The sequence below is a fragment of the Plectrocnemia conspersa genome, unplaced genomic scaffold, assembly GCF_051122295.1.
Source record: "Plectrocnemia conspersa isolate PC_06_02 unplaced genomic scaffold, ASM5112229v1 ptg000004l, whole genome shotgun sequence".
Taxonomy (NCBI): Eukaryota; Metazoa; Arthropoda; class Insecta; order Trichoptera; family Polycentropodidae; genus Plectrocnemia; species Plectrocnemia conspersa.
The window spans coordinates 12032744-12059672 of NW_028277168.1; the positions used below are offsets into that span (position 1 = coordinate 12032744).

Consider the following 26929-nt stretch of genomic DNA (forward strand, 5'->3'; position numbering starts at 1 on the left):
GGTTTGAATATACTTTGACCAACACCCTTATATCAGAAGTTCGTAGCAATATCGGTAAGGATAGTTACCATATTTTTAAAATATAATGTAAATCCATGTGCAGACAAACTATAAAGCAATTTATATTTTAGACTTGACCTAATGTAAGTTCTAAGACTATATTTAGTTTTTTCATTTGACTAGTTGGTTTTGATAAATTTGTATAGGTTAGGTTTGGGTTTTAACAGCAAATGAACGTATCGCAACTGTTATATTTATTTTTGTAGACATTATAGGGCAGATTATAATTTTATTAGAGCCTATCAGTTTAATTATATTTTCGTTATTAGAAATATATATGTATCTATTGGTGGAAATGTTTTTGCACTTTATTAATGAAAATATAACTAAAAATACGTATTTTTATTACTGCATATGAAAAGTTGAAATCACATAATTTTATTAGCACCTGCCAGATAAAATAAATTTTTACTGATAAAAATATATATCTATTGATGAAGATGTATTCTAATATGATTATACTGAAATGACATATTTTAAAAAATATTTTCAGGATAGATTTGAGTGATTTTTTAGGTTTTCTTTTAGGGACAACCTGAGAATTTCTGGTTTAGAATCAGAGACGTCATTTTAACTTATTTTATATTTATATTTCAATAATATAAGATAGTATTTAATTAAAGGACATGCATTTCTGGCAAAATTCAATGAGGGGGGGGGGCAAATGCTCTCATTAACCCCCAAATAACGTCCCAGCTGGTATTGTACAAAATAATCTTAAGCCAATAAAAATAATGGGAAATATTGGTTCAAGATTAAGTTGTTTTATTTTATTTACCAATCGTATAGGTAAAATATTTGTAATTGCTATTTTTGCATCATATGTTGATTTTAGATGTAATATTTCTTCGTATAACAGCCCACCAAGATCATCGTTATATTTGTTAGTTAGTTTTTTTATCTTTTTCCGAAACTGGTTGTCATTTAAGTCGTGACATAACTACATTGTTATCAAATTACCCATAATACAATCTATAAAAACGTTAAATTTGTATAATTTAGCTAGTGCTGTTGTTGATTCTTCGTTATTCTTTTGATTCTTCCTTTTTCGTCTGAAAATTCAGATCCAATACCTAAATTTACTGCTACTAATTTACATTCGTTCACTATTTTCTCCCATGTCTAATATTTCTCAAATGTTAAAAAGCAATCAAGTCAAAAATAATTTACAAACAAATTTTAATACAAACGGAGCCGAGTCATAAAAATACAATCTGTCTCTTTGAATAATAAAGTTTATTGTCGAAATACTTCCTAGAAAGTGGGTGCTTTTGAAGGCAATGTTCCGATCCATTTATTTCTTGTATGTATAAAAAAGGGCTAAAGGAACTTATATCTGAAATACTTCAGTACATACATCTCAAACAACTATTTTAGTTCAGCTTTGTTATTTGAGGTTGGTTTTTACTTTTTTATGAATATTTTCTTGCTATGATTTCAGGCCTCAGGAATTTGTCACGTTCTCCCCCCTCCCCTCTCGGCAGGCTTGATAACAGGAATGTACCAAAAAGTCTATTTATGGATGATATTTTCATAACAATTTATAAAAATGTTTCATTGGAAGTTTATGTAAGTAAGTTTGAGTAATTGGAAGGCAATTTTTGAAACAAAACATGGTAATAATTAAAAAACATCTGTAATAAAGCGACACGTCAGAAAGATGATGCAAGTGTGATTAAAGTCGTTCATATGTCAAATAATTTAGTTATTGTTAGAGAAATACGATCCTCCTAGCGGCGAAATACGTAATTAAGAATGCGGGTTCGCAACTCGGCTAGTACGCGAAATGCGCAAGCAGTGGTGTCAGTCGCTTACGAGCCACCAGTGAGAGAGTGTCGACCGTTGCGTCGTAGCGGCGGCGCCATGCCGGGTTCGCTGACGGAGCGCGTGCCTCTGCCCAATCTAAAAGCCTATTTGGCTCTAAGCGTCACTTTCGTGTCTATGTCGGTGTACCATGCGGTTAAGACGACCGCCGATCCCAAGTGGCGCTCAGCCCCCGGAGGGCCGAGCGCAGGGGCGGAGTCGCCCCCTCAGCCAGACACGCGCCCCCTCGCCGCCCGTCTGGCCGAGATGACCGCCTACATGTTATTAGAGCCAGCTTGCATCTGGGTGAGTTTTCCGCTGTTGTTTTGACTCATTTTTTATCGTTTGACAACCGGCGAATTACGTCGCCGATCGATCCACTTTCGGCCAAAAATATATATAAAAAATACAGAGCAAATAAAAAGCGGCCATGCCCCTATCGACTTTAATTCAGCATTATTAGAACGTCTCGATGTTGCTAGGTGAAAATATTCAAATTAAATATATTTTTTTTTTTAAATACTACATTCAAATAATTTATTCAAATTTCATGAATGAGAACCGAATGGGAATCGATCGAACCTGAAATATCTACATCAGTGTTGCCATTAAATAATATTTAGATTTTAATTCATTTATTATTAACCAGCTTTTAATAGTATATATTTTTCGTGTATGGAAAGGTAATGGAAATTAACACATTTCTTCGGAGTGTTCAATAGTACCAAAATGTTTGATTTTGGAGACGACTTTTGTACAAATTTACCTCATATTGAGATTATCAGTAGAATTCGTCGTACGGCTGTTTTTGATTTTCCTACATCATATACGATTGGTCTAACATTCAAATTTCTAACTGTAGCGGATACATTTTTATTGGTTATTATAATTAGTTCGCCCGAATCTCTCTTCATCCTTAATTTGACTTCCATTTCATGCTAGAAGGTCTTGTGTCACATGAAAGCTTGGGTTGACGACAAAATAGTTTTTCAGTAAAATCTCAAACTTTTCTGAAGATCAACGACTAGGACTAGTCTGTTCACCTTATGTATTCTGACTGCATGGAGGCTCAGGCTTAACATAGGAGGGTCCGATCGTATAACTGAATTTTTCTTTCAACCAGCACGACTAAGGCCGCCTAAAGATTTTTTGGACTACCTCACCCCTTTTCGAAAATCTGCCGAATTCAATTTTTTTTTATCAATTCAACTTTCTCACTCCTAAGTTGCCAACCTTTTTATACATAAAATTTAAAAAACACAAATCGGTGCATTAATAAATGCAATATTTCGTTATTATTTGTGTTTTATTGTACGTTGATTAAATTTGTTTTAAGATAATGTCTGTTACCTGTGAAAGTGTTTTTTGACAGATACTTAAAGGTTGTGAAACGATCACTTACTGGACAACTTTTGTTCCCCTCTCCATGGAAAAAGCAGAAATTCTCGGTTTATCCCTCAAAGAAAATCTACAAAAACAGTCTTGAATCTACCCCGAAAATATTTTTAACAATATGTCATTTCAGTGAAATCATATCAGAATACATTTTCACGGGTAGATATATATGTTTACCAATAAAAAAAATTATCTGGTAGGTTCTAGTAATATTATATGCTTTAAACTTTTCCATACGTAGTAGTGTATACTATTATATACTTATCATTATTTAATAACTTGCCATGTATAAATGATTGTATTTTACAGAGAATTTATATTTTCACTGGTGGAATCTAAATACATTTTCACCAGTAGATATTAATTTCTATAAAATATTGATAGACGCTAGTGAAAATGTCTTTGAAACTCAATTTGCCAGTTGCGAAACGTAAATTTGCTGTTCAAACCCAAACCTAACCTAGACGAATTAACCAAACCCAACTTGACCTTGTGAAATTTCTAAAACTAATTACTATTTTAGAACTTTCATCAGGTCAAGTCTAAAATACAAACTTATCCAACTCAACTCTCAGGGAGAAATAAGCTGATGAAGTACGGACAAACGTCGCATCTCGCATATTGCTCCATAGTTTGTCTGAACTTAGATATTACACCAAGTTTTGAAAATATGATAGCTATCCTTACCATTATTACAACATACTGCTGATATAAGAGTATTGGTCAAAGTATATTTAAACCAAATTTTGGTAAGTAGAAAATTGCCGCCACGATTTTATTGCTTTTGACGTGGATTTTTGACTTCTGAGAAGGGATAATTGTTTTTTGCGCTCTCCTATTGGTCAAAATTTGGTTTAGATATGCTTCATTCGATTTTCAAAAATCGTTTTTTCCCGGCTAATCCGGTTTAATCAGGCTAATCATTTTAAGTTCGACCTTACTCCAAGATAATCATCAACTTGCACCAATATTTTCATATTTTCTGTCGTCGTTTCTGTTACTGTTTTGATCTTTTTTAATTTTAGTGAGAAATAACTGGAATTTCCTTTCATTTTTATACTTGGGGTTAAACTTTTACATTAAAAAATATAAAAAATAAAATAATTACGTCACATTTTTGTAAAAATAAAGAAATAAAATGTTCTACTGATTTTCGATCGGTACACACATGTATTCAGTAACAATTGCTTTTGAAACATTTAAAATATCGTAAAAATAGTGTCGGAACGCCGCTCCACCGGTTTCATGACAAAAAAATCCCTGCGAATAAGGATGTGAATTAAGGAGAACCGTTCACGTGCACTTGATATGCTTAACCCTTCAAACCTCAGCGACTTTTTAGTAAGTCACCTGTTATTTCTTTTCACGCGTTAGTATCTCTTTTTAAAAATAAATATTAAATAATCGGTTTACTGATAAATGAAGCTAGTACAATAATCTTCAATAATTAAAAAAATTGAAGTAATTCGTAAACTTGTTTAAAAAATTAATTTGTTAAAAAATAATCAACAAGTGACTCTCCGGTGAGTCGCTAGCGCTTAAATGGATATATAAAAGCTAGTAAGGAAATATTATCAAATTATCAAAAAAAATACCCTCCCGAAGAGCGTTACAAATAAATTATTGTTTGCTCTTAAATATTAATATATAAAAATGCATACAAAAATTACATTAAAACTGTAATATGGCTTTATGGAGTAAAAATATAATATAGCTTTTATGAAATAGCTTTTTGCATGCGTGCAACCTTAGCCCTCGCGGGGAAGCCTTTTTACCGGGACTTCGAAAGACCAGTGAAACACTCTTTTATTCCGTTCTTTTTTCATTTTAAGCAATAAATATGCGCATACTCGTACTTTTTATACGCCAACGGTAGAAGAAGGCTCAGGAAATTCAGACTTAGGATAATCCAAAGACCTTGGCTATAACGCTAATAAAAAATTGCTGGGTATGTCCCAAATAAATCAGAGAAATAGTAGTACTATCTATGAGTGTAGGCATAACATATTCAAAAGGGCTGAGACTAACAAAGATTTCAACTGTAAATGTTATTTTTATCATTTTCACGACAATTTCACGATTTTTTTTGCAACAATGTTTCTGGATTTATTGTATGTTATGTTTGAATTTGTGCGATATAATCAGAAAAATAATTAATCGCTGGATTGAAAAAAAATATTTTTCTAGAAATAGCTTTTGAAAGTCACTAAATGTGTTAGAGAACTTCTACATATTTGCATTAATTTGAAATAAATACTGCAGCTTAAAAATATTTCAGATATAATATAATAAGTTTTTTGTCATTCATACAAGTATTTTTTTACTATTCTTGGAGCAGTGACTCCAAAACTTTTTAGTACCGTAACCCAAATTTTCGAACAACAATCTGTCGCGACCCACATTGCTTTATCTTTAAATGTTGCCCCTCTTCCACAATAATAAATTATTTAGTTTTGTTTTTTAAAAATACAAATACAGAAGTTTGTAACATTTCAAATTTATTCGCTATAAATGTAGAAAAATTTGAAACAAATCGTTATTTTTTTTTAATGTTTTACCGATAGACATTTATTTTCTTTAAAAAATTCTAAACGTTAATTTAAAATATATCTTAGAATTAATTGACATTTTTAATGAAAGCTCAAAAACGTATTTGTAACGCATGTTATTTTTTTGATATTTCATTAATTTTATTTAAAAAAAGTTTAAGTCGGTCATTTAGTGAGATTTTTCGTAGTAACTTAGTAGTTGGATGGATTGTTTAATATAATTTAGTTGGTTGAATTTGTAAATACGTATTCTACAATTGAAAAAAGAACTATTTTTTATACAAATAAAAATCGCATTGAAAAATATTTTCGCGACCTTCTAAAACTAGATCTTTTCGCGACACAGTTGAGCTAGACAATGCTAAATGCTTTTAAACACTTTTCAATGACACTATTTGCGCAAAATCCAATAAAATTTTCATGAAAATATTTTCTATCAATCATGTTTATTGAGAACCAAATTAAAAATTATTTCCGATATTATCTCTTGGCAATTTCACTTAAATTATTTAAGTAATGGTATTATGATATTTAATAACCGTCGTCACCGGTTGAATCATACCACCGTTTTTTACACTTGTATGTATTTCTTTACAACTACGTATACGAAATTCTAATTCGATGTAACTAAATAATAATAAATTAAACCACCTTAATTTGACTAGAAATACTTTTTTTAAAATCATATTGCCATTTTTTTATAATTCATTTTTGTATAATATTTAACTCATATTAGTGCCGATTTGCTGAATTAGTTTTTATAGAAGATACATATTTTACTTTCTATATTTAGTTAAACATATTCTAAATTATTTTTAGTTTATTCAAAACCTAATCTGCAATTTTTTTTGTTGAATAGCAATATTTTTCTCACATGAAATATAACTGTATTTTTATTACGTTAGGGGAGATTTTTTTTTTTTAAATCAAAATAGAGTTTTTTTTACAATTATGTTCCCCCTAGACGAGTTGTTTATATAAATAATTATTTAAAAATACACAAACATTAGAAAATATCTACAATATAATACATACGTATGTATATAGGTATATAAATAAAATCATTAGTGTAGTCCAGAAGGGTCCTTTTCAAGTTGAAAAGCCGCATCAAGTTAGCCGTAACCTAATAAAACCGCATTCAAGAAACTTCAATTAGATGCTCTTCAAAATGTACAGAATTTTGTATACGTCTAAGTACTAAGTATTAACTAACTGCGGTATAATTGAGTTTTAGATCAATATGTACAATACATACATTACGTTACAACGTTTATTTCTACATCAAAATCGAGGCTTTTATAATAGCTGTTTCATTTTTTTATTATTATTCTATGATAGTGGAAAATCCTTGTTCTGGAAGATTTCAGCATTTTTGCCGCTTTCTCGTGTGCAATTTTATAAACTTTTGCATCTCGCGACATCGAATAGATAACATATTTACATTGTTCGAAAATTGGATGCGTGCTTCATTGCTGGAGCGAAGTTTAAGAAGTGTCTGTGCCAATACTTCAGGCTCTTCAACATAATGTGTACGAAAAATATAATATATTACAGCAATGTTTTGTGAAGTTTTAGTGAGTCGAGATTTTCATTATTACTCTATTTGGGAATACTTTACCACGATTCTCCGACCTTTATGATAGGATTATTCGAGACAATCGCATTTTTCTTATATGCATGATATGAAAATCTACATTTTCAAAATAGCAAGTAATCTGAATAATTTCACTATTCCATTCTTTGTGTATGGATTTGCTTATTATTTCCTTGAAGGCGAGATGATTTATTATTAATCTCATAAATCATTCTATCATACCTTCATTTGACAGCTCTACAAAAAATGTTGCTATTTACTTTTAGATTACACGCAACACATTCATACAAAGCTTATCTTATCAGTATGCGGTGTTTACATGGATAATGCTCACTCAGTGGCGTAGCTAAAGGGCGGACCTCCCCGGGCGGCACTTGCTTGGGGTCAGCATTTTCGCGATGGAAGGACAGTTTTTGTAATGTGGTTCTTAAACTGAATGCACTAAAAATATATATTCACGGATACCTAAGAGCAAAGTTGAATATGTAAAAACAATAAACAAATGCTGAAAATCCTCCCGATTGTTTGTTAGAGTTGAGCACATGCTAAAATGCATATAATGAACTTTTATATGTATATAATATGTGAAGGGTATGTGACATATCGGGGGGGGGGGGGTCAAAAGGGACCGCCTGCCACATGCTTTAAGTTACAGATTTATGGAAGGTCAAATTTTGTATTAGATAATTGAATGGATAGGGAGGGGGCAAAGTTCCGGACGGCTCTAATAATCCATAGCTACGCCCCTGTTAGCTCACTGATCTTTAAAGGGTTTCGCGTAACTGATTGACTACTTTTTTTATGTTACTCGTGCTGGCAAATAGTATTCTGCGATTAGCATTTCTACTATTCGATGTTGAAAATACGAAGTAATCCTCCGTTCTTGTAATATTATATATTGGTATTTCAGATTATTAAAAATAATTAATAATATGAAAACAAAAAATGGTATTGGTATTGCCACAGGAAATAGATAAAATTATTAGTACTGAAATATCACTTTTTAAATTCAATCAATTTTAAAATATTGAAAAATGTATGTGAATACCGGAATACTATATTATTTTTTTCCTAAAAGTATTTGTTACGGAGAGTGACGTTCTTACGTGATTAAAGTATGTGTAAATATTTGATGAAATAAATTATTGTAATATTGCAAAAAATACATTAAAACATTGATCAAATGTGTACTAGGCACGCGTACGATTAACTGTGGCACGTAAATAAATACTAACAGATCACTTGTAAATTTTTTATATTCATATTTTCTCAAAAAACTATTGATTCTGTTTTTTATCTTTTTAAAACACATTAATGATACGAAAATAAAAAAATCACTTTGCGATATCTAGCTTATTGTGTAATATTTGATTGGAGAAAATTTTTCCGGTTGAAAAGATCGAATGAACATTTTCCTGCAGCGCGGCCTTGTTCGTTGCACAATTTAAAACGTTGCTGAAGTAAATTGTTGTAACCGTGCAAGGTCTTTATTTTTGCGATTAGTGACACAAAAATATACATAATAATATTTGATATTTTTACACATTCAAGTCGAATTCTATTTACCATAGTTGTTGAGCTTTGTTTGAAGGTGTACAAGTTCATCTTTAAATATAATTCATATTCATTCTAAAAATATTTAAATTATTGTAAGATTTACATTACGGTATATTATACATATTCAGACTGTATGTAGGTTTATTCTGTAGTTGGCAAGTTCTTCTCCGAGACATGCCAAACTAACGGAATTCCAATTGGAAGTTTGAAAACAAAATAAAAAAACAACAACAACAACATTAACAGCAGAACTCGTTCCAAATTACCACTGAACTCGTTACACCAAAAATATTTCCAGTTATTTTCGGCAATAAGCCGTTAGCGGAATTATACATGTAACCACTATCGATTTGTGCGATATGCATTGCAATATTTGTACTCTTGTACAATTACATTTGTTAAATATACAATCGTGTCACTGTAACGATTAACTATAATATAAACACTCTCTATGTATTATATTTATAGATCGCGTGTAATTAAACCACTTATTTAATTAACATAAATCATACTTTTTTTTATCTATATGTATATGTATAAATACATATATAATGATTATTATTCAAGGTTAATTCGTTTGTAAGTGTAATTTGAATTGCGGACAAGCCAAATAGGTAACGAACTAATGAATCAAATTTTAGGCGGAAGTAACGTTTGTTCTATGAATTGTTTGTGGAAGGCAATCATTCCGAGAACGCGCTAGGACTGTATTCTAATAAGGTAAATTTTCCGGTTTTCCTTGCATGGAAACTTTGAACAACCATCGCTGGTATATAGAATAAATTTTATAATACGATTTATTGCTATACATACTGAAATACTGATCCTGAGAAGTTTTTTCGTTGCATGAGAAACGAGAGGTTAATAATTATCTTGCTAATATAAATTTAACATACGTGATGGAAATTGTTATTTATAAAAAAAAATACGCTGCATGTTACTAGATAAGGAATAGAAAGCGTCAGATTGTTTTTATTTGCAGTGCCATTTTTTCACAATATTTTCTATGCAATCAAAGAAAAGTTTCATACAGTCTGCTTGTTATCGTGAATGTCAAGTAAATCTTGAGCGGAAAAATCTCAAAAGTTGTTGAAATGAGTTTTATTTTTCAATTTTAAATTCCAACCTTCATTTAATATTACGACGGAAGTAACTGATTCATGCCTGAAGTGTTTTTAAATTTCTTACATTAATAAAAATACATAATAAGGTGTGTCTTATTGGTAGTACATAAATACTTCATTTTAATTCCGCGTTTGATTTATCTTGCTAACCGACAAGATAAATCTTTTAGTTCAATAAGTGACAATAAAAATAATTTTGTATAGAAGGAAAAATCTATATGGTATGCTTCGCAGCATTTGCTGCACTGTGTGGCATATTTCATTCGTGAACTTTGACCTATAACAAACCCCAATTCATATCTGCACCGATACCTGTAGCATACTGATATGTATGCATTGCAATTGCACAATAATAAAAAGTAACAATACATGACTTTAAGGAAACTGAATACTTTCAATACATTAGAAAGCGTTCGCTTATATATTTTATGTCATATGTTCGAATCTAACATGAACCTTCAACTTTTCAATTTGCTGTCCTATCTAGATCAGAATTAATTACCAATAATCAATAAAGTTATAGGAGTAAAGTTGTGAAATTGAGTGCCAAACAGAGTCCTTTTCAAATGTTTAATAATCAGCAACTTTGAACAACCACGTGCGGACAGAAGGGAAAATCTACCCCATTTGGCAAGTCCGCCGATTTTCGATTATTTTACTTTTAACGGATATCCTTAGAGGTGTTATAAATAAACATATTGTTTGCCAGTCTTTCAATACACTTCTATGACAATTTTTCTCATGTTAGTGGGCATTCTTTTATAGGAACGTTCGGAGGTCAACCAAAGTCAGCCGCTTTGCAGGCTTAGAGTCGCCCAAGCGACACATATGTCCGGCTTTCTCGTGGACAAAAATCATCCTCGTGAATCTACCCCAAAAATGCACATGACACTTATTAATTTAAATTTAAAGGTACATTTGGATTTTTATTTATAACCTTTATATTAAATCGACGACATTGTAGGTACAAACGCACGTAATATATCTAGGCAGCCGTGACATTTCACCCTAACCTGTAATAATATAGTCGTACGGTCTTATATTATATTCAACATCATAATATATTCAATAAAGTTAGTATTCTATATAAATTTAGATTATGAATAAGTTACAAGACAGTGGCGTTCCGTGACTTTTAAAATAGGGGACAAGGTATGGAAAAAATATATATACATATGTATATATATAAAAAAAATCAGTTAGTTAATAAGATATGATGGATTTCATATTTACATTGAATATTTATATATTAAATTAAAATTAAAAAAGCAATAAAAATTTAATTAACCGCAAAATTAAATGAAATATGGGAGGGCAATCCTTCTTTCGCTTTTTTTAAGAAATTTCTTAATTACTGTATCGAAAAAAATTGTTCGATTTTGTATTTTTAAAGTAAAACTTTTTCGTGTATTATTTTTCATTAAACAGAATTATCCAGAGTAGGCCTACCATTCTTAATAAGATCTTGTTTGTCTTCAAAACTTATACTTCTGAATGAATTGTCGAACAATTGATTGATAGTGCAACATTCCATTCGTTATTTGTTTGCTTGCGCTTCGCTGTGATTTATGCTGAAGGAATCGTTTCGTTATTTATATTCAAGAAGTTTTTTGTAAATATGTGTTCTTTTAACAAAAAAAAATATTTCATATTTTTATTTGAAAGACACAAATCAAAATATTTCTATTAAAAATTCCGTAAATTAAAAAATATTTTGTCATTGTTATTAAAAATTACAAAGGCACAAGTTGCATATGACAGCCCTGGCGACGTTGCAAAGTTGACATATAATTTTAGCTATTTTATGAATGCTATAAGAGTGGTAATAATTTTAAACGTTTCTCCATAGACTGCTCTTGTAATATTATTTCAAAGCATAAATGTTAGTTTTTGTAAGAGCTTCATAGGAAGCTCGTGGCATTACGGTCACGTCTCGACAGAGCTTCGAACGAAGCTAAGAAGCTAGTCCCTGCAAATCTGACCTGTGCCAAGAGCTTCGCAAATCCGAACGAACAATATGAACAACGTCTTGAATTAATGGTAGTTGTATTGTTGTTATTTTTCAATTTTAAGTAAAGGATTTTAAGGGACTAGTATAATGACGGCACACCACTGCTTCAAGCATGTGTGCATCGATTAAACTGCCGCAAGACTCGGAGCATAGCACGTTCTGTGCGATATGTTTGACCGTGAAAAAAATAAAAAAAATATGAAAGTCAAGGAAAATATAGAACGGTGGTGTATAGACAGCTCTATGTACCATCGATAGAATCCTCGAGTAGGTTTATTGCCCGTGACCTACATCAGGAAAGGCAGTACCTAGCATATTGGATAGCGTATGACCTCACAAAACCGTATTAGATGATATTATGTCATTTTGTAATTATGCGATAACCCCAGGCCAGACTTGCCTTCTTAATTATACGGTATACTAAATAATATATATCAGAGCAATGAATAAATAAGCGATTTATACGTTTTATATCTAGGTCGTATATTAGAGAATAAAAACAACAGAAGGTAAAGGAAAACCATTAAACATAGAAGACTAGAAATTCGAGTGACCATGTCTCATTATATTAGGAAAGAATAATATATCAATATGTTTGAGTACATAAAATATGATAAGAATTTATTTGCTATTTTCTTAGTATTGTTTATTTTATTACTAATGAACTAATATTATGATGATAATAAAGACGTCACTAGAATGTACACATATATTAGTGAAGTTACTTAACCGTGAATGTTTAAAATGTAAAGTTTAAAATATAACGATAATTACCTATTTAGAGAAATATGACAGTACGGGTGTAAATCACAAATAGATAGTTAATTCTATAACGATTATGTAATGCGACCGAGATAAAAGAATCATAATTGAATTAGTACTTATATTTTAAGAAATAAACTAATTAATGACCGGTAACTAATCGACGCGGTAATTATATTTTGCGAATGTTTTTAATGGATATTGCATAATAACCTCGTTAACCGAGGTAATTTAGGGAAAGTCATCTGGGCACGGGGTTAATTTGGGATTAATGAAATACATACAATGTGGCTCTTAAAAGGTTTAAGCTAAAAATAAAATACTTGCTCTAATTAACACACTATCAAATTTCGGCGAAAAACTGTCAAGTGCTGATCACGTTTAGATATTTTTTACAATGATATGTAATGCTGTACATGTCACAATATGAAAATATGCGAAATATAATATATCTGATTAAACGTAGCATTGAGCATGCTCCATAAAATATATTTTCAAGTTGTACGTTACTTTAAACGCAGACGTATCTAAAGAAAAAAATGTCAAAACTAATCTAGCAGTTAATGTTTATGTGACTCCACTTGTTGTTATATCGATTTATTTTGTTTTTGTTAAAATAAGGGTAGTTCAGAAAAGTTTCGTGTCGAAATGAATTATATAACAGCTAATATACTATTGTATATTACCGTTTTTTATCCATATATTTCAAATTACTAGTATAACTTTTTTAACGCGTTATTGAAATAATTATAATTTATTTCACAATGATAAAATATTGTTGATTAATTTAGTTGTATTACAATTGTGTGTGAATAATATATGTGCGTCAGTTTTGACATTTTTTCACATTGCATAAACTTTACAACGAGCTTTTACTTTAGTTTCTTATTGCAAATGCTTTTTTTAATAAAACGAAACGGGCACACGTCTGATATACCGTTATGTTATATTGATAGTAATTGAAATGATGAAATTATAAATTCGATTCGTAGTACACATTCAGTTATGATATATTGCTATTTGATGCAATTACTATATCGTTGCCAATGGCAATGCCAGTATTAATATTTATAACAACAACCGGAAAATTATGTTCGTGTTAATATATTGAAAAATTAACGTAATGAAGAAGTTTATTTAAGAAATATATTTGAATGAACAACGTACTTTTGGCTGTTTTTAAGACTGTTGGCAATCTTGTTTTTCGCAACGTTCAACTAATTACTTCCTACATTTACCAAACATTGGTCAATTCAATTTTTTCCTTTTCACATTACACATTAAAATGACATTTGAAGTATTTATCGGTCGCGACCAGTCGTCAAATGGAATATTTACGAATGTAATTTGATAGTTTGCGCGCTTTTTACGCCCTATGAAAAACTCGCGGAAGTCAACTTAAACATAATTTGGACGATTATGTTTTGTAACGAGTTAACGACCGATTTAATTTTTTGTGTCGTTTAGCAAATTGCTTCTGTTTGTTTTTATCGCGCTCTAATTGAAATTTTACTGCGTGCATTAGTATAGGTATTATTTTACTGTTGTAAAAGCGTCGTTAAGGATATAATTAACAATATATAATGCGATTTATCCTTTTAATTGTTACAATTTATTATGACAAGTCTGAGTCGGATTTCAATGTAAATAATTTATTAAATTTTCCCTGATTAATTACATTTTCGCTTCTTCCACAAATGCGTTGAAATAATAAAATAATACTTATTTCAACGCATTTTTATCGCTTTAATTTCATTAAAAAATCTACTTTACAATTATTGTCGTTCATAATTTATTACTGCTATCTACAAACGTAAATTACATAATTTTCCTACACAAATACGATTGTATTCGGAGTCAATTCAAATTTTACAAGGAATTCTTGTTATTCATTTTTAATAAATTTTCTACTCATTTGATATTAGTTTATCTCATTATTTTATATATTCTGTAGTCTTTTTATTTTTAATATGTTTATCGTGGAAGGTTTCGAGGAAGGTTTGAGGTTGTCCCGACCTGTATGTCAGTGTATTTATTTTTTGTAGAATACGAATATAATTCGTTATAAATGATTATTGTATAACAATTTTAAGCTAGTCCGCATACAGTATATAAAAAAATATTGTCTGCGTCTAAAATATCCAATCGTCTCCGAACATCAAGTTGAATTCTGAATTCCATACTGGATCAGAGTTGCCGCGAAGAGGGAAGCGGCTGTTTTCTCAATATTTTTCATCTCGGTGATCGACGTTGCTGCATTTGGTTTCGAATACGGATGAACTCTCGTATGTCCAAGTTGAAATTCTTCATGATGTATTGTCGGAAGCGAGGAAGATATTAGCTTTTATACACATGTATAAAAGCATATATATCTCAATGTTCTGTACTTTTTTTAATATATAATACACAATACTTTGCACTATAAAAATAGCCCAGGAAGATCATTTCAGCTTTTTCCATAGGGGGGGGGGGGGCAAAAATGATTCAGTCTGTGATCGTTTTTATAATATTTCTATTTCACTAGGATTCATAGTATTTCATTAAATGACATGCATTTTTCTAGTCATATGTAAGGGGGGAAGATACCTCCACCTGCGCCCCCTCCTTATAAAAATTGCTCGCACGTACAGCTTGCGGTATATTTTTTTGGATTTTGGTTAATTCGTTTAGGTTAGGTTTTGGTTTGAACAGAAAATGGACGTTTCGCAACTGTCAACATATGTAATGGTAGACTGCACGCTCAGGTGTAAAATGTATATTGTAAAGTATCAAATTTATGGTGGAAGCTATTTAAATTTAAGTGCAATTAATTCACATCCTTTAGCTAATACCTTTGAAATTTATGACCGACGGTATAAGATGCACAATGTCACTTGTCGAATGAAAGCATTACAACTTTTCCGCCGTTTCGTAAAACTAATGGATTGGTTTATAAGTGCTAGACCGTATTCTAACTAATGATATAAACTCATGTATTGATCAATATGATCAGTGTCCTAACGGAGCGTATAGTACGGAATGCTATATGATCACGTCCCCTACAACAATGGAGAGCCATATATGTTAATTAAAATTGTGAAGAAAGGCTCGTTTTACCGGCTTAAAATAACTGTGCAGCGATTGTTGCTCGAACTACGAGCGAATGACTGTATAAACCCATGTATATAATAATAGTAAATGAGACGAGTCATCATTAACACTATCTAAAGTTAAAAATATATTATTTAAATTTTTATCACTTTAACATTTATATCATATATAAATGTTAAACATGTCCCTCCTTGTTGAACAAAAGATTAGGCATTTTTCTGTTAATATTGGAACGATATAATATAGAGTAGATGTGGCTTTCGCTTTAATGTCGACTCTCGCTACGACATATAAAAAAGGTATTGCTTTATTCTTGGCTCGTACTCTAGCTACATAAGTTATTCATACGGTCGATAGTAATTATTGCTATTGTCCCCTTAACGCGCACACCTTCAAAGTATACGGTATTACACATTCAGTATACTTTTTGAATGCATAATCGCGGTGAATTTCTTGTATATTTATACGTTTCGCGTATGTGGCAATGTGCATGCGATTCGCTGCAAAAGCGAAAAAATATTTATAGAGCGCATTTGTACGGAGTGGTTCAAATTAACTAAAAAAAATGTTGATACAAGTGTGTCAGCAAATGTATACATTTCGCTGGCACACTTGTGCTAATATACATACGTACGTATGTATATGCAAAAAATAATTAATATTTACTCGGTTAAAGTTGCTCGTTTGACAGCACAAATTAAAAAAAACATCTCTCTCTTATCTTTTCAATTGACTGCATTTAGTCTGAAAAGTGGTTGAGCGTTCTATAATTCGTATTTTTAAAGTAAATTAAAGGCGTGACGAGAAACCTATTAAAATTCATCGATAAATGAAAGTTCAGTATGGTGATGCATGTCTGTCACTCCAGAAAGTGTACCGGTGGACTAAAATGTTCCGTATCAGAATCTTTTCAGATATATTAAGTTCACCGAGTAGTAACATTTAGCAGTAAAATCGTATGAACTAAACACGTATTTTGTTCCAACATGGAACCCTCTGCATCATAGTGCTCATTCAACGGTTCCTACGATCCAAGATCTACACTTTTAGTGTCTTGAACAGTCGTGCTCGCTCTTAATAATTATCGCATCTTCGGACCGTTCAAAGAGGCGAGTGCACGAGTGGCTGCGCACTCAGTTAGAGGATTTTTCTAAAGGTATTCATGAACTTTCTAAGCGTTGGAAAACATACATTAGTATAATAATTATGTCCTTTGCCATTTTTTTCGTTAAATAAATTTCATTTGAGTTACCTTTGTAATAAATTAAAAATAAATAATGCGTTAAGAAACAATTTATTATAATTTTATTGACTTATTTTAATATAATTCAGACTTCAGTGTTGACTTTTCATTATTTTCAAATGTGGAAGTGTTTCTGTAAGCTATTTTCTTAGGACTCAATTTCAAGTCTGGTGGATATTTTTTATGGGATAATACGTTACTTTATATTCGATCCTTCAGAAGGTATGTTGTACTTTTCTTCTCTTCCCTCAAAATATATTTACGAAGGGTTGTCGACTTAATTACAAAATAACAGTAAAGCATTCTCATAACCATTCAATTTACTACATAATTATAATGTACTTGAAAGGATATTAAGGGTTATTGATGTGCTCAAGTTAGCACATAATAAATCTCCTATAACAGTATAAAGCACGCTGCATTTTATTGACCATGTCGAAGAATTATTGAAGTGCTCTTCTACGTGGCCGATTGTGATACGTACACGCGACGCCGATATTTTTTATAGACTACTTACGTGAATTTCCCATTGAAGTTCTCGCACGTTAGCGTCCTTGGATTTAACCGTCACGCATTATGAACAATATTTATCAATTTGTCATCGTCGTATGAATATGTACCACTCGACGTGCAAATGCCCGTAATTGCGCCGTTAGTTTGAATTGTCGTAAATTAGTTTTATAAGAAAAAAAAACGATTAAAATTATGCAATTGATCCGTTGGTTGAATTTATTAATGAGATGGGGGCACACGTGTTGAAAACGTTACACTTTATTGCGTAGAAGAGTGTTTTTGTAACAGAAACGTGTTTTTTAATCCAATAAATTAAAATTTTATGAGAAAATTTTAAGCTGTCAATGCTTTGCTTTTATTTACGTAACCTATAAGGTTTAATGTATTTTCTATGATTTCCTAATTTTGATTTAATAGTTTGAAAAGAATAATAGTAATCGGATTTATTTAATACGTATATTAAATTATTATATGTAAAAAATACGCCTGTCACAGAACTGTTTTGGAAATTCATTCTTCAATTATTCATTGCTGAATTTAACTGTTCAAAAAGCTATGGTTTGATTTTTACACCCTTTGAGTACTTGTTTCGCAATTTTAAGATTTCCATTCGACTCACCTTAGCATAGACGATATAAATAATATATTATATAACACAAAACTATCAGAATAAACCCACTACTACGGACTATGAATTTCATTATATGCACATTTTTTATTGTATAAGAGAATCAATTTATGTATGTTACAGTGAATGTGTATTTTTCAGTGAGGCTATATTTTCACTAGTACAGTAGACCCCCCAATAACACGGTATATTGGGAACGTGCAATTTGGATGCATATAGTTAGGGGACTAGAAAATACTCGCAATTTTTTGAAATACGTATGTACGAATCAGGCGCGTGTGATGAGATATGCTCCCTTTAGCTCGCTCACACATTTTTACCGTGTTATTGGGGAGTCTTCTGTATAAATATAGTTCCACTAACTGAATCACATCACTAGCGAAATTATACGCTGCTCTAAACTATCGCTGAAACTCAAATTAACCGTTGCGAAACGTCAAAAAATTATAGTTAGTTTTAGAACTTTCATTAGGTCAAGTTGGGTTTGGGTTTGGGTTACAACAGATGGACGTTAATCAGTTAAATTATATTTCAAAAATATAGTCGTAGGGCGACACATCTCCTGTTCAAAATGTTCCTAATCAGTCGCGCAGTGAATAAATACGGTTTCACTGATATTCACCAGTGAAATTATAAATCAATTGTATTATACATTTTAACTGGCCTAGTAAATTAAATTATATACACAAGTATATATGTACTAGTGAAATGTGGCTGTGGAGCCGTTTAAAATTTCACCGACTCCGATTTAGAACGCCATGCCTTCCAATTTTTATACACATACATTCGCGCGTGCTAGAGCTGAGTCACAAGAATAAAAATATGATTGTGTGTTGTTTTTGTTTCTACCTGCGCCGCAATAACGTTATTATCTGGAAAATGCCGCGTATCGGCATACTTCGATGAGTATGATGCATTGTATGAATTTTGTGAATGCATCTATACTGATGTATACGAGAGAGAAGCGATATATGCGCGTCCGGCTATAAAAATAAATATTTTGGTCTATTACGCACAAAATAAAATATATGTAATATCAAAGTAACTGGTTGTCAACTCCTACAATACGATTGTGTGAGTAAAGCGTTTGTGTGTTTTGGATAAAAAGTGGAAGGCGTGATGTTCACTGAAATAAAACAATGTATTAAAAAAAATTAAAATTAATAATTATACTCGCAGGGGAAAAGGCATGTTTGCATGGTAATAATACCAAATTTAATCTGTACCATTCGTGATTTAAATTAAATTAGGTCTTGAAAAATAATTGCTTCTAATAAGTCAGCGTTTATGGAAGCTCTTGAATCAGATTTGAGCAGCCCTGGAAAATATACCTTCACTAAAACAAATATTTACTACGCTTTATATTTACCGTTTATTACTAATATTTTTAACACCATCATATAAATTGTTTTTCACGTAAACTTCCCAGTTTATTGTTAATTGAATGATGTGTATTTAATTGTGTAATGACAAAAATATACATATGTTTGTACATTATTTATTTTAAAAGGTTATTTTATATATGTACGTCCAGCATTTCAAGGCAAACCAAAAACAATATCAACTTCACATATCCTCGCCACTTTAGAGTAAATATTACTATTTATTCTAGTGACGTGAGATATAGTAATTATTTTTTTGAATTTCCTCAAACGAATCACGTATTTTAAATAACTTCTGCGCATCCAATACAATACATCAATCGTGCCCATTAGAGACAAACTCAACTTTACTGCATATTGGCCCGATATGTCCTTAAATTTTATTTTAGCTATCAAACGCCGTTGGCAAACGGATCGTTTTTGTCATAGACCCCGGCCAAGTGTCACGTCCAATAATAAATGCTATTACAAGCTTCTGAATTATTTTCGTCTTCAGCTGAAAAAATCGTTCCGCCAGAATGACTAGAATGAAAACACGTAGTACCCTAGCCATTCAATTCAATTTTTTTATTTTAAGATGTGTTACGACAATCTCATCAGCCAGCGGAAATCAGTCTGGCCATGTTCGTAAGGCAATACAAGAAATCGATTATTATATATTGCGTTACCATCCAAATGATACAATTGGCTAAACAAACGTGGCATATGGGAAGTGACTTATCACATTTTATTTACTCAGCTCTAGTGTAGTGCCTAGCAATACGAGTATTATTTTTTTGGTAATTATCAATTGGTTTCGATAATGATCACTTGATAGTAATTGCTACTTTCAAAGATTCTAATGTTTTTTCTTTAAATTTTTTTTATGAAAAAACTGGGATTTGATTGCTTTCCTGACGTCAAGAAATTCAGAGAGTTATATTACATACATCAAACGACTAAAGCACAGAATTGTGCCATATCCAAAGACTTTCTCATTACATCCTACGTCGTCGTCAAAGCATCAGACGTGCATCTATACTCGCAGATCTATATAATAATACAATCTCAAACAAACATACACCTACGAGCCTTTTCGCTGAATAATATATTTAGCACAGAAATGCTTCATCATTAACTAAAAGTTTATTATGGTGTCCACAAAGCTACGTCGTAGTGTGTATTATTTATATATTATTTTTATACCGCGAAGTCATTTTTCCACTTGATACAAATATAAATACGATGCAACTAAAAAACACTATTTATTTTTAACAAAAAACCTCAAATAATTAGGTATTCTGTTAACCACCCTTCGTATAGGTTGTATTAACATTTACAGGACAAAAAGCTTTTTCTTAATAAATTCACGGCGGTCCAATTTATTTAATCAAAAAAATTAACCTTCTTACATATTATTTATACATATATTATTTATTTAGGGTAAACCCTGTACCCGTTCCGTTTGTTTTTTTTAATTACTTTCATATCTTAAACATTAAATATATTTATATATGTATATTAAAAATATTTACATATTTATATAAGTTCGGTTATATTTGTCCCTCGTATGATATTTCTCGAAGCAATCTTTCATATGAAGATATGATTTTAAATTACGTTTTCAAACATCTCCTTGGTTTATCTTTCGCCAATTTATTTTGCATAATATAGGAATTTACTATAAGGGAATAGTACCTATTGATAAGCCACCCTTAGTCCACACCGTGACGATTTTTTTATTATTATTGTCCGTTGATTAATATGTTACAACTTATTCCTTGCGTATTTATTGTTACTGGTGTTAAACCTAATTGTACTAGTTAAGTATATGTGAATTATCAGCAATCGCGTAGAATTGCCAGGGTGATGAAATTCGAGTTTCATATGTTGGCAGCACTGTAAAACAGACAGCTGTCAATAATCGCGGCGTGTTCAAAACGTCGTTTAAACTTTTTAAAGGGAGGCAAAAGTTGGCCACTCAGTGATTGTTTTTTTTTAATATTTCGATTTTTCGACATGATTTTTTTTGACCTAATTCCTTAACGCTCGTTACCGAGCGTTCCCGTTTCACAAATTCACGTTTGACGTGAATTTTTGACTTCTGAGAAGTGATAATTGTTTTTTGGCCCTCCTATTGAGCAAAATTCGGTTTGAATACACTTTAACCAATACTCTCATATCAAAAGTCCGTAGTAATATCGGTAAGGATAGCTATCATATTTTTAAATTTGCGAGATGCGACGTCTGTCTGCTGTCTAAAATTATAATTAGTTATAGAACTTTAATTTTGTTAGGTATGGGTTTGAACAGAGTACTGTCAAATAGAGTTTCATAGACATTTCAGAGACGCCTAGTAGTTAAATTTTATTTTCGCTAGTAGAAATATGTATCTACTGGTGAAAATGTTTTTGGACTTCACTAGTGAAAATATAACTTCACTGAAAAATACGGTCATGGCCATTTAATTGATATTATTGTTCATAATAAATGGAATATTTTCGGAATAGATTTTTTTGAGGGTAAGCCAAATTTTTTTGTTCAGCATCAAGGATGTCATTTCAGCTTTTTTACTTTTTCGATTTTATTAAGATTCATATTTATAATGTAATTTCAACACTAGTAGTATTGAAAGCTGTCTTTCCTGTAAAAATGTTTTATATGTAGACTAAATGTTTTAAAATGGCGGACGAGGGGACGACGACTTTGGCAGTTTAGAAATTAAAAACATAAATTAACAGCGAAAGCGGAAGATAAACGTTCCCGATTGTTCCAAGTTAATATTAAAAAAACACGAACAAAAGATTTTGTAACGAGAAAAGTTCTCGTTTCAGCAAAAAAATAAGCCAGTATAGGTGAATGAAACTTTGTGTATACATATACATAGAATATATAGTTTTCTTCTGATTGACAGAGATTTTCTCTCATACAAAATTAAAATAACTAATTGTGTATGTTCCTAGCATGCGGGAGTATGTCATTGATGAAGCAAGGTTGAATATGACATTCGCAGTAATTGGCATGCCTTGTGATATTATAAAAGGTTTTACATTAATAGACAGTAAAGTTGAGCGAAACATCAAGTTAAAGATAATTAAAGAAATGTAGCTTAAGGTATCTAGTAACTTCATCCGTCAGAGTTTGTAAATTTAATGTATTTTACATCCTTATCAATCATTTCAATTAAATTCTCGACATTGTACACCTTAAGTTTAGCCTATAGTTAAAGTTAAGATTAAACCCCTTTGTACTGGGGAGCTTTGCATTACTAAAGTTACATCATCTAAATAGTATGTCGCCATACATACCAATGGAAAATAAGTAGGAGCTAGTGCATGAAATTATGAATAAACATATATAATACAACATATGTATATATTATATTATACATAAAATTATTTTAAAATCATAAAATTCAGAACAATATGAAACCATATCTAAATCACAATTACTGCGGAAAATGTGTTTTATCTTTCTTGTTACAATTATCAACACAGAAAATTGTGTACACAAAAAAACATATCAAAAATATTCTCACCCATTCACATAACACGTGGTACATATTATAATTCAAACCATAAAAGACCCGTCAAATCGTAAATCGATCCCACGCTAAAGGTGTCGAAACTTCCGTCGGATTTTCCGCTTATCTTTGGGTCACGCGCGCAATTTTCCAAACCCAAACTCGATCTCGACCTTTGGAAACTTCGAGGCTTTGCGTTATTATGTATCATTACATTGCGTATCGAACTTGATCCGCCATCTTCACCTTGCCTGCCATTATTAAAAAACTCGACCCATTGTCAATGTTAATAATAAATAAGGTGTTGTTACTTGACCGTAACTGGAACAAGATAATTTGTTTTATCACGTGCCAGTCGGCAAAACCTGCTTTGATATGCCATGGCATTCCATACCGTGCAAGATCGCTCTATAATTAGTCCAATACATGGTGTTTATCTATCTAAAGTTGCTGTGTGATGATAACAGACAATATATTTTCTTGTGAAATGAAAAAACTCATGACTTACTTGGAAATGTGTAGATGCAACGTTTTACATAAGCGATATGGAATACGATTCGCGTTAAACTGCCCGGAAAATACACATCGCATTTCAACAGTGTTGGTAACGCTCAAATTTGCGGAAACGAGTAACTGACATAGAAATTGGACACCGATACAAACTGCTCTAAATCTCACATGAATAAAATTTCAAATAATCATGTAAATCTATCATTTGGGTCAATTGCAAAGCTTAATTTTTTATCGATTTATTTACATCCTTTCATTATCCAGGCGATTGAAAAACACTTTTGCTGAGTATATCCCTATAGGGAATATTATTATATGCTACTCCGTCACCTAACGTTGCACTGCTGTGCATAGTTACTGATGAATATATATTTTAGATAGCACCCTCACTATTTAATTGTCCTTTAACACAGCAAATTATTATTTCATCGCCTTATTTGCTTTATATGCAAAGCAAAGTGACTCATCATTTTTGATAGTTTTTTTTACTGTTGCCTCAGAAATGTGTAACGTCAAAAACTCAATAGGTGCTTCGTAAGTGTGGCGTTGCATTGTGTTTTAGAGCAAAAAGTCAGATTGCGAATACATACTTACGTTTTGATAAACGCTTTGTTATATAACAGTGCTGAGTGAAAAATTGGAACATTGTATATAGAGGGCATTTTGTGTTCCAATCGCAATCGACGAAGCATTTATAATAGTTTGGTTTGCCGTTGCGGAATCAATGATTGAAATAAAAATTATGTAACTCTTTTCTTATGCCTTCGATAATAATCAATCAGTTAGATCTTTTTCTTATACCTAATTTGCTAATTATGGGTGTCGTGTGTTGAAGTTCTATTTGCGTGCCGCGTTAAAGAGTTTTTCACAATCTCATTATTGCATTATTTATTATATTATAATAGCATTTCTACAAATGCAGCTGTGAGACTTTTACTTATGGTATCCCATTAGCACGCAAATGTCTTTTTAAATGTTTAATTATTGTCTTTTAAGTGATAATTACACAGTGATAAGTTTTCGTGAAGGTACAAATAATAGTTATTTTTACGAGCAAACTGTTCAATAGATTATTTTTTTCGACATTTATTAAACCTAATTCGTCCTGTTGCTTGCTAATATATTTTTTTATATTTGATAAGAGATGTTATCCTGTGTCATAGGATAACATCTGCGAGATGGTTAAACGTTAAACGCGTATGCTATTACGCAATCATATACAAGCAAACAACGCACATCACACTAATTGACAGCATCTAATCGTCGACATGAAGTACGCTACGTTGTTTATTTTCAGCTAAAAATCTATTGATTCGATAATTCCGTGTGTGCGCCATGTAAACTGTAATGTCACGCGATCCCACAATAAAGTTACGTGCCCTGGTCATCGTACCAGATCAAGGGGGAAATCTACCCGTTAAAATGAATGATGTGAGTTTTTAAATTATTTCTATGTGATCAACTAGGAACTTTTTTATGAATTGTATTGCCATATAACAGAAATAGAATGTATTTTTTTAGGGGGGCCACTCAAACCTCCACGTTTGTGGGGAATCTTATAATTGAAACTCGCGTTAAAATCTGTGACCAAAAATAATCATTCATCAATAAGCATAAATTGGACTAAGCCCTCGTTACAACTAGAACTAAAGGGTTTCCCCATAAATAACACTCGAGGATTCTCCGGTGCATTGAATGAATATTTCTTTGTTACGAAACGGTCCCGGGAAACAATCAACGGAAGACAAATAGGACCGTAAGGCCACGAAATTCCCGTTACACAATTCAACCAGTAACCGGACAGACTCCGGAACAACATACTGTCGTGGTCACTGCCATGCCACCTGCAATACTTCTGAGGATATTCCGCCGACATCATCTTTGCGCTAGTTACTCCACCACTGCTCGGAAATAACATATCGCTCATCATAGTCTGTCGCATATAATCTAATAAAATTCTCACTAGTTTCCACCTGCCTCTTAGTGTCTACACACACACACACCAATGGGTTAGAAACCCGTCAATGCTCAGTGACGTTCAATTGCGAGTTTTATAGCTTTAGAGTCGCGATCACGTCCCTTATTCTTACTCGTCGCGGCCAGGATGTCAGCGCTTCAAAGCGCTCCTATTGCACGAGCCATCCAGCTTCTCACCAAGCCCAATGATGTTTTCGGCGATAGCTATGAGGAGCTGGAAAAAATTATGTGGGATAGTGCTCATCTATTTTAGGTGTGCAACATAATTGTATAATGACCGTAATGACACATTGAGGAAACTTGTCAAGTCACGATTTGTAATAAACAATAATATCGTGAAAACATGTTCGTGAAGAAGGGGGTGAGACATAAATCCCTTGAGCTCATTTTGTGAAGATATATAAATTTAATATTAATAGAATAAACAAACTAATAGCAGCGAGCTGCAAGTTAATATCTTACTAAATGGATCACCACGTATGATACAAATAATAAACGTTAACCCCTTTAACTTGGTGAATGACTTGCCACTTTCGCCCGTGCGAAAGTGACATTTAAAACGGCTTTATATGCTAATTTGGCAATGAAAATTTATTCATTTCGCCACGTAAAAAATCTAATACGCGCTGATTATGTTAATACCGTGGATCATTAATCGTACTAACGTTAACGGAAACGTGCGAACTGTATTAACGCGTTTCATGTCAATCGTGTTTCGACATACACAATCGAGTGCTTCGCCGATAACGATCGCGACGGAAATATACTTTGATTAATGCATAATTGTATTTTATAAAAATAAACGTTCACGAAATTGGTCACCGTAGAGAGTTAATCTCGACGAAAATCTCTCGAACCTAATCCTTTAACTGCCAAATCTGCGGGGGTTGTGTATATACCAAATCCTAAACGATCCCTCCGCGAGATTAACGTAACCCAAATCCTACGTTATGTCGGCGCGTAGAGTTTTAAAAGATTAACGCCGGAAATTGGAAATATTTTAGTGTGTACATAATACGGGGTACGGTGGAAGAATTTTCCAAGAGCACGTAAAATAGTGATTTTTCCATGTCTTAAATTTTTTTTAAAGCTTAATATCACGTAACCTTATTCGTATTCTTTCCATTTCGTAGAGTGTATTTAAATTTTATTAAATTTTGTTATTATAAATTGGATATTATTTCACTACTTTTTTATGTATCATCAGACCAATGTTGTACTACTTTAAA

At 31.8% G+C, this 26929-nt stretch overlaps 1 protein-coding gene across 1 annotated transcript in view; it reads left to right on the forward strand.

Moving 5' to 3' along the window:
* The first annotated feature begins 1865 nt into the window (after positions 1-1865).
* Positions 1866-26929, forward strand: part of LOC148235940 (E3 ubiquitin-protein ligase AMFR-like) — a 57749-nt gene continuing 32685 nt past the window's right edge. The window contains exon 1 of the mRNA XM_088184909.1: positions 1866-2169. Within this exon, the coding sequence (XP_088041035.1) occupies positions 1924-2169 (246 nt within the window). The 5' untranslated portion in view covers positions 1866-1923. The remainder of the gene's footprint in view (positions 2170-26929) is intronic.